Source organism: Saccostrea cucullata, unplaced genomic scaffold (genome assembly GCF_032062105.1).
Source record: "Saccostrea cucullata isolate Sc308-1 unplaced genomic scaffold, CSIRO_AGI_Scuc_v1 ctg10446, whole genome shotgun sequence".
NCBI classification, from domain to species: Eukaryota; Metazoa; Mollusca; class Bivalvia; order Ostreida; family Ostreidae; genus Saccostrea; species Saccostrea cuccullata.
In genome coordinates, this window is record NW_026923829.1 from 3,281 (window position 1) to 13,314 (window position 10,034).

Below are 10,034 nucleotides of genomic sequence, written 5' to 3' on the forward strand. Positions count from 1 at the left end.
TGGATTCGGACATTTCGTACCCGTTTATGCAGTGTAAAAAATTAAACGAAGACGTCATTTTTGAAGAAATAAATCGTGTGCAACAATCCAAAAAGGAGTTCAAAATCGGCGACGGCTCCACGGAATTCCAGCTGTTACACATCGAGAATCCCCAGGGGAGTGGTGGAGACAGAACCAAACATCTACAAGTGAATAAGGAGAGTTTCAAGAAAAATAAACGAGCCATCGTTCGGATCGTCAATCCCCATGATAAATTGTGTTTAGCTAGAGCCATCGCCGTCACTCGATTACACAGTCAGAAACCCGATCATCCAGACCCGGAATGGGAAAAACAATGGAAACGTATGCGGAAGGGAGATCAATCCTTAGACCAGAAACGAGAAGCCATAGCTCTCATGGAACAGGCCGGATGTGATATCACTCAAGCTTGTGGATCTGCAGAGTGGATAAAATTACAACAGGTATTAGCTCCTCAGTATCGTCTGAAAATATTTCAGTTCAAATCTACTTCCACTAAACTCTGTTTAGAGCGCATCTTCAAAGGCTGGGGAGATGGAACTTGTTTGAACATTTTGTTAGACAACCGTCATTGCGATGCCATCATATCGATGGCGGGAGTAACGGGGAACCCCTATTACTGTGATCATTGCGACGTGGGGTACAGGAATGTCACAGACCATCGGTCCAAGTGCCCTCATCGCTGTCCCTATTGTTTAGGACATCACCCTAAATGTCCCGATGAAGGGATCAAGATTAAATGCCAGGAATGCCATGGAACTTTTAAGAACAGGACCTGCTACGAAGATCATTTAAAACCTCATGGTAAGAAAACCACCACTACTGTCTGCAATTTAATGGGACTATGCGAGAAGTGTCAGTCCTGGATACCAAAGAAATTATTTCCTCATCACAAATGCGGAGATCAGAAACAGTGTAAGATCTGTAAGAAAATCGTCGATGCCGATCATCGGTGCTACGTTCCACAGAAACCCAAGAAGAAGAAGAAGAAGGGAGAAGACACCTTAGAGTTTACCATTTATTTCGATTTCGAATGCACTCAGGAATCGGGCATTCACGTCCCTAATCTGTGTGTGGCACATCGCGTCTGTCAACATTGCGATGGTTTAGACATAGACCAACCTTGTCCTCATTGTCAACACATGGGACCCCGTCAGCACCTATTTCAAGGCCCAGACACCTTAAAGAAGTTCATGGACTGGTTATTTCAACCCACTACAGGTACTAAGAATTCCACTTTAGTACACGACGGGGCCATCGTCATCGCCCATAACTTCAAAGGCTACGACGGACAATTCATTTTGAATTACATAGTGCATTCTTCTCCCCTGAAACCTAGCGTGATCATGAACGGGAGTAAGATCTTGTCCATGGAAATATGTGGACTCAAATTCATCGACTCGTATAGTTTCTTAACCTTTCCTTTGGCCCAGATGCCCTCCGCTTTCGATTTGAACGAAATGAAGAAAGGTTATTTCCCCCACTTTTTTAATACGGAACAGAACCAGAATTACGTGGGACCTTATCCACCGGCAGTTTTCTACAATCCGGACGAAATGACTAGCAGTGGACGAAAAGCTTTTTTCGAATGGTACGACCAACAGAGGGGAAAAGTGTTTGATTTCCAGAAAGAGTTTGTAGGGTATTGTGTCTCGGACGTCGACATTTTACACAAATGCTGTGCACGGTTTAGAAGCACCCTCAAGAAGTTGGTCAACGTGGACCCTTTCCAGGAATCCATCACGTTTGCCAGTGCTGCTAATTTAGCGTACCGTCGAAATTTCATGCCTAAAGACAGCATTGCCATCATTCCGAACCTCGGGTATGATCCGGCACGACAATATTCGGCCAAAGCCTGTCGATGGCTCACCTGGATGAGTCATCAGAATGGATGTCACATACGACATGCCAGAAACGGAGGCGAAGTCCCGATCGGAAATTATACCGTCGACGGATACCAGGAAGCGACTCGTACCGTCTACGAATTTTACGGATGCTATTGGCACGGATGCCCCACTTGCTATCCCAGTTTACAGACGGAAACTCATCCTCACCGGACCCAATTTACTTACCAACAATTACACGAGAAAACTCTCAGAAGGACTGCGGATTTAGAGGACATGGGGTACAACGTGTGTAGTATCTGGGAGCACGATTTCGATCAACAAGTGCAACAAGATGAGACTTTACAGCAATTTGTACGAGATCTGGACATTCCGGATCCTTTGAAACCTCGAGAAGCCCTGTACGGAGGCCGGACCAATGCCACTAAATTATATTGTGAAGAAGGGGACATGAGATACGTGGACGTGTGTTCCTTATACCCTTACGTGTTGAAACACAGACCTTTTCCCCTAGGGCATCCCGAGATCATCACAGACGACTTCCAGGACGTGAGAAGTTATTTCGGTCTCATTCACTGTCGGGTCTTACCACCCCGAGGCCTCTTTCACCCCGTATTACCTTATCGGACGGGAGGTAAGTTATTATTTCCCTTATGTCGCACCTGTGCCCAACAACAAGACTCTACGTCTCAACACCCATGTCAACACACCGACCGGGAACGTAGTCTCACGGGTACTTGGGTGACGACCGAATTACATAAAGCCTTGGACATGGGGTATACCTTAGAGCAAACTTACGAAGTGTGGCATTTCAAAGAACGCAGTCAAGACTTATTTAAAGACTACATCGATACCTTCCTCAAGATCAAACAGGAAGCGTCCGGATTTCCCTCCGAATGTAAGACCTCAGAACAAGAACAAGATTACATTCGAGAAGTGTTATACAAAGAAGGATTCATGATGGACATTCTCAGTATCAAGAAGAATCCAGTGTTAAGAACCATTGCTAAACTCTTTTTAAATTGTCTGTGGGGAAAATTTGCTCAACGCTTGTTATTACCCAAAGTCAGATACTTGGACGAAGTAGAGGAATTACATCAACTCTTACAAAATTCGACTCTCGACATCAAGGGTGTGCGACTCTTAGTCAATAAAGAAGATTCCATTGAAGACAAGATGCTAGTGAATTTTCAAGACAAACAGGAATTCGTCGAAGAATGTCCCTTTGGAAACGTGATCCTAGCTTGTTTTACCACCGCCTATGCCCGCTTACATCTCTACGAGACTTTACGACCTTTAGAAGAACGGGGCCTTTATTATGATACGGACAGTATCATTTACCAACACAAGGAAGGAGCTTTTAATCCTACTTTGGGCCATAGTTTAGGAGAATGGACCGACGAATTAGACGGGGATCACATCACTAAATTCATGTCGGCAGGTCCTAAAAATTATGCTTTCCGAACGGACAAAGGAACCGAGGTTCATAAATGCAAAGGGGTCACTCTCAACCATCGAACCTCTCAGTTGGTGTGCCCAGAGACTTTACAAAAAATGCTCAAGGGAGAAATAGAGGAAATAAAAGTCCCCTATCCCAGCAAAATCCAGAGGACCCGGGATTGTGAGGTGGTGAACAAACCTTCAGAGAAAACAGTTAGAATTGTATATGACAAGAGACAAATTGTAGAGAATTATAACACTTTACCTTATGGTTATTGATATGTTTGTTTGTTTGTTTGTTACAAATAAAAAATTGAATTGTTTTTTATGTGTTGTTTTTTTCTCTATAAAAGGTATTCTTATTCAAAATCAAAGGTCATTTCTAATCATGGGGAGTCGCGAGCCAGACCAACCCATGCGTTATCCTCAGTGTGCTCAACTCTCAAAAAGAGAAGCTACTTTTGAGCAGGGATGGCCAGAACCTCTCTTAGGAAAAATACCAGACCTAGCTCGAGCTGGGTTTTTCTACAGGGGACTAAAAGATAACGCTACCTGTTTTCATTGTGGAATGACTTTAACGAATTGGGATCTTGAGGAGGATCCTTATGCAGAACATGCTTATTGGAACCCCAATTGTCCTTACATTAATCAGTATAAAGGACGAAGCTGGGTGATGAGTATATTTGTCGGGGACTTAGTGAAGCAGGGATATAAACCTTTACCTGAGATCAAACCTCTACTGAACCCAGAACCAGAAGTCCAGGCTCGAGGAAAATGTCACATTTGTTTAGACGAGGAATTAAAAATCGTTTTTCTACCTTGCGGACACGTATGCTGCTGTGCTTTGTGTGCTCCTTCTTTTCATTTTTGCCCCATCTGTCGAGGCGAGATTCAACAGTCCAAACGGATATTTCTGTGTTAACTATAAATAAAAGGACAGAACTCAAATTTGGTGTTTTCTATTGTTAAAGCAATCAGACCTAGATTTTTTTTTTTTACCACACTCAGTGATAAAAGAATGAGATTATTGAATTATTCTTAATTTAAAATTCTCTATTGGTTTTTTCCTCTGCAAGTTAAAAAATAGATACTCCAGTCTCTATATAAAAAGGAGACCTACAAATCCTAGAGATCATTTCTGATCTGAGTGAGGGACAGAGCACATCATGGAAATTTTAAGCTCAGAGTATCGTTGGAAAATAGTAGAGCCTGAAGGTACTACTTTAAAGGGAGAATGGATGAAAAACAAAGAGGCATGTATTCAAGATTTCTTTGATCAGAATCCAGGACAAACAGGTCACCATGAAATCTACCTGTATAAGAGAATCAAGTTACCTAATCCCATAGGGGACAGCATCCTGCTCTTAGCAGGACCCAGACATCCCAAGTATCGGGAATTCAAATGGAAAATCAATTACGTCTTGCCTCACCAGAGAGAGGGACCCGAAAGCACTTTGTTTCAAGGGAAATGGATAGAAAAACCCGGAGATTGTATTAAAGATTATGGTAAGAAAGTGGGCCCCCTAAAAAGATACGATATCATTAACCGTGGTAACCGTTGTGAAACACACTATTTGTACATGAGGAGATCCTTCCCCATACAAAAAGAACTGAAGAAAAGTTTTGAATGTTTATTATTATAATGTTCTTGTTGTTATGAATAAATAAAATAAAAGAAAAAACCCAAAAATTCTAGTATTGTTTTTCCCTATAAACACACAACTAAGCGCTCTCTCTATACATAAGGTTTGTAAGGATGACGTCACAATCAGGGATTTGAATCGCTGCCAAGTATTAAACCTGTGTACATAAAAAACGTAGGTCTATCGTTTATGTTTTTGCACACAGCGCCAGTATTTACCTGTGCAGTCAGCATAAAAAACGTAGGTCTATCGTATATGTTTTGCACACGGCTCTTACAGTAAAGGTATATATATGTAAAGCGGAGCTTTATTCAAGAGGTATATAACAAACAACTCTCTCTCATTCTGAAAAATTACACGAAACAAGTCAGACGTGTTTTTCCCAAAGATGCAGTATCGTTGGTATTGTGAGAGTCCCATTAGTCAGTGTATGTACATGCAAGGAGACTGGATGAAAACTAAAATAGGAGCCATCATGGATTTCTATGAAAATCATCCAGGCTATTCCCTGGACAATGTGTGGTTGGAAAAAAGAATGAAAATCCCACCTCTAACAGGATCTAAAGTGAGGGTGAAAATCAACCAACATTATCAGCAATACAAATGGGTTACTTGTACTCAAAGGAATCTTCTGACACCCATCAACACCATTCGGAATGAAAGTTCATGGTTCTCGGACATTGGAGATTGTCTGAAATATTATATCAAGATGGAGAAAAAAGGACTGACGTTTCCACCTCATTATTGTCCTACAGAGTACGTGTATTGTCGCATCCCTTTTTCCCAGATTAAAGACTCGATGGAAAACAAAGGACCTGGGGTGTTGACGCGACTGATTGAGGACCGATCATCAGAAGAAGAAATAGAAGTGTAAATCATTGAATAAATTTTAGAATTTTTTTAAAAAAAAGTGTTGTTATAAATAGAAGGGTCACAGGTCCTGTATTTTTGTTGCTAAAGTATCTCACTAAAGTATCTCACTGAACATGGTGATCCATTTTAAACAGGTATAATTTTTTTTTTACTTCTTCAATTTTAAGGTATATAAGGTCAAAAGGATTCAATTTCACATGAACACAGTTTCAAAGAAAATAAGTCTGTCTAACATAAAACAGGGAAAAAAAACCATAATTTTTTTCTAAAAGGTGCTGTTTTTATTGAGAGTGTGCTAATGGTTACAGAAAACTTAAGGAGAGGATAGCCTATTTTTTTTTTTTTTAATTTATTTATTTATTCAATTGGAGTGGTACAAGTCATACATATAGTAAACAAAAAAATAAGATTAAGAATGCAAACCTGCATGGCTTTTCAGTTTCACTCCCTGTTTATGTATGGCTGAGGTTTATATATATATATTATACCATTATTTAATGATTTGCCATAAAAAATGCAAGACTTTAAATGATCTGTATTCAGTTTTATGCAGTTTACCTATTAGACAGCCTGGTAATCAAAAGGAAAAAAAATTTAAATGTTCAAATTTTAAAAAAAGAAACTTTTAGAAAATAAATTAATTTTATTAATTTAATTCAATTTTATCATTTTTAAACTTTAAAATTCAGGTTTTCCTTGGACAAAAAAAAAAAAAGAAAGGGATTCACCCCCCTTCCCTCTACCCTTGGGTGTGGGGTAAGAGTAACTTTACACCATTCTCTTTTCATAAAAAGATTATTTACATATCATAGCCATTATCTGCATGAAATGTCATGAGTTATAAAGGAAAAGGTTTCTTCCAATGTTCCTTAATTTAAAATGTGTACATATATAGTTTTAAAATATTATGACTACTTGGAAATGTATGGATCTTTTGTCTTTACCATCCTTTATAACAGAGATTCTTCAAAATTGCATGAAGAATTTCATGAGTTAAACTTATGATCATTTCCTTAGGTTAACAAGTGTATGGATGATAGCTAATGCTGAATCATTATATTTTGATATTTATTAATATTCAAGAGTGTATGATATTGAAACTTTAAATATGTATAGGTCAGGCAATTTGTAAATTTTGATCATCACAAATTATATTTGACTGTATTAAAAGCAGAAATTTAAGATAAACATGAAGAAGATTACACAAACACTGTATTTCAACACTTTGGTTTTACACATATGAAAAGTTTGAATGACTAAGGATTAATAGTAATGACATAAAAGACAAGACTTACAAAATAAATATTAAAATACTCAGTCCTCAAGATTGAAAGTTTTTTAAAGATTGAAAGCCTGAAAGTTTTTAAAACTGAAAGCCTAAAAGTCTGAAAGTCTGAATCTCAAGATTTAATATACATATTGTGTTTTTGAAGGATTGAGAGTCAGTATATGATTTTGCTTCTAAAACTCTTTAAAAAATAAAGGAGCACATTCAGTGACATTTTATAGAAAGAGTAGGAGATTTTATACCTTATTCCTTACAAATAAAAAATATCACTCTGAGATTCTTATCATGAAGTTTTTACTGTAGCAGAAATACATTAACCTTTAACCTGAAAAGTCAATATTGAGGTGTTAAGATATTCATGGACAACAATGGTATAGCAAAAATTGTGCTGATCTTTGACCTGAAAATTTAAAATATATGAAGTTTTTTTAATTAACCTATCCATGAAGTTTGATGAATATAAACTAAACAATTAAACAAGATGTCCACATCTCTTTGACCTTTTGACTAAAAACTTAATAAGGTCATTTATTTACCTTTGTTTGACTTTGATGAGTATCTTATATGTTGGATATATTAACAAGATACAATCTAATCTGGGTAAAGAGGAAACCTGGAAAAGCTTTTATCCCTTTGTATGAACAAATTAATTGATGTCATGCAGAAATCTTAACCAAAATATCAGAACAATCTGATGACTCTTAAATAAAAAGTTCTCATTATACCAGTCAGAAACCATTATAGTCTACCTGTCAAACACAAAAAATAGGAATGTCAACTCAACAAAGTAAGTAAGGTTCCTTTTCTTCAAAAAAGTAAAATTCTGATGCATTGGGTGAGTGTTTGTTACTTTATGCCTAATAAAGAAATTTTTTTCCTCCATTTTGACTGTATGGATTAAACTGTTCATATAATTGAATCAAACTTATTTCTTTCATGTCATTCTTAATGTCATAGTGTCCATCATTCATAATATGTACAATCCTAATAGATGAATCCACATTTTGTTTTTATTTCACATCACTTGGCAGCCATATTTGAGGGAAACTCAAAATTCTCTGTCCATGTTAATTTCTGGTGTCCATACCTTCATCATTTGACATAACTCATTTGACATTTTTGCTTTGATTGCCTAAATCAGAGCTATTCATACATAGAAAGAGAACAAAAAATGAATACAGTGAATTTATTGCAATAATACCTGCATGTTTGATACATAAAGAGAAATTTTTTTTTTCATTCCTTTTTGACCTTTGGATTGACCCTGAATAGAGATAAGGTTTACATTTTGTCAAGTGTAAACTATATACTGCATGACTAAACATGGTTTGTATATTTCAATATGAAATAGTTTTTTTAATGCTTAAATCAAAATATTCCAACTACCCTAGTGAGAATTATGCTCAATTACCCTCTTTAGAAAGAGGGCTCAAATAGGCTTTGCCTGGTGCCCAATTCTATTCACTTATGTATAACAAATTTTGTATAAATTAATTAACTTTGTGAAATATTCCCAACTTCCAATGCTTTTTTATTTACATTAAAAAAAACTGACTCAAATAAAATTGTTTTCTCATTTATTTTACAAGAAATAACATGCTGACAGTGAATCTATTTATTTTTTTTTAAAAAAAAACTGGTTAAACTAATGATTACAATTGTCTTACAATGTTCATATGTAAGTTTATTTCATAAACCAATACCTTAAATGTATAGACTGAATTTACTTATGGATTAACCCCTTTGTAGTAAAAACATTTTTTAAACCTGATTTTCTTGTTTATTCTCTCATGCATTACCTAATTTGAGTTGAGTATTAGCAAATTATTGATTACATAAGCAAACAAATTTAAGACAAAACTACAATATATGCTGAAAACCCTGAAATGAAATGGTTACATATGTAAGATGTGTAACACATCATGTACAACTTTCAAGTTTACAAGATTTTAAGCTACCCATATTATACAATAAGACTACTTTTTCAAAGTTATGAGAAATTCTTTACAAAAATATAAATGCAAAAGATAAATGTTAGGGTACACTTTTAAAATACATTTTATATGAATCACATAAAGAACATTACAAATCATTTCTTTGTGGTTGTTTTCCATTGGAACATCTGTGAACAAACATTCTGTTTTGTCTTTCTGATACATGAAAAGCGTCCAAAAATCATTTGGAATTGTTGTGTTAAACCCTGATATAATAATTTTAAGAGTTTCTGGTGTGTGCCCTATTTAGAAATGTTTACAATGTAAAAAAGATGAAACTCATAATTGAATTAATCAGCAAATATAAAGTCATCAGGTTTACACATGCTTTTCTAACACATCATGTACATTTTTTTTTCTACTAGTATGTCTTTGTTCAAAAAAAAAAAAATTGAAATCAACAGTACTTAGCATTCCATATTAAGAAATATGAACCCTAGCTATTAAAAATCTAAAAGTATATTTGTGCATCAATGCAATATGTTTAACAAAACAATCTCTTTCACTGTGATGAAAATTGTCTTCTTCATATAACATGCAGATGAAGAACTTCTTTGGATGATGTCATTTTCACATGTAGAAAAGAAACTAATTCAACTAAAACTAAAAGACAGTCATTAAAATTTTAAGGACATTAAAGGATGATATCAAGACCGAAGTCCAGGAATTGATAAAATGCTACAATTATCATCCAAAGATGTATATGTTTGGATTTATTTTTTTAATTCACAAGCAAATGATATGCTGCCATTTAATCTTTCAAACTTAAATTCTATACTTTTGAATTAAAAATTTCAAAATCTAAAGGAGTCTTCCAAATACCTATCTACATGTATTTATGACTGAAGGTATGTAAATCACCAGAGTTGCTGCACCATTTGAATAAAAGTCATATCCACATTCTTGACTTTTTTCCCTAAACCTTATTTTTTTA

At 35.8% G+C, this 10,034-nt stretch overlaps 1 protein-coding gene across 1 annotated transcript; it reads left to right on the forward strand.

Moving 5' to 3' along the window:
* Positions 1 to 1,364: 1,364 nt before the first annotated feature.
* Positions 1,365 to 3,581, forward strand: LOC134265003 (uncharacterized). Its single transcript, XM_062747247.1, has one exon. It carries the CDS (start codon positions 1,365 to 1,367, stop codon positions 3,579 to 3,581), a length of 2,217 nt encoding a protein of 738 aa, XP_062603231.1.
* The last annotated feature ends 6,453 nt before the right edge of the window (positions 3,582 to 10,034 follow it).

Excerpts from the sequence above, each read along its gene's own strand:
- LOC134265003 (XM_062747247.1), top strand. The coding sequence starts at position 1,365 with ATGAACGGGAGTAAGATCTTGTCCATGGAAATATGTGGACTCAAATTC.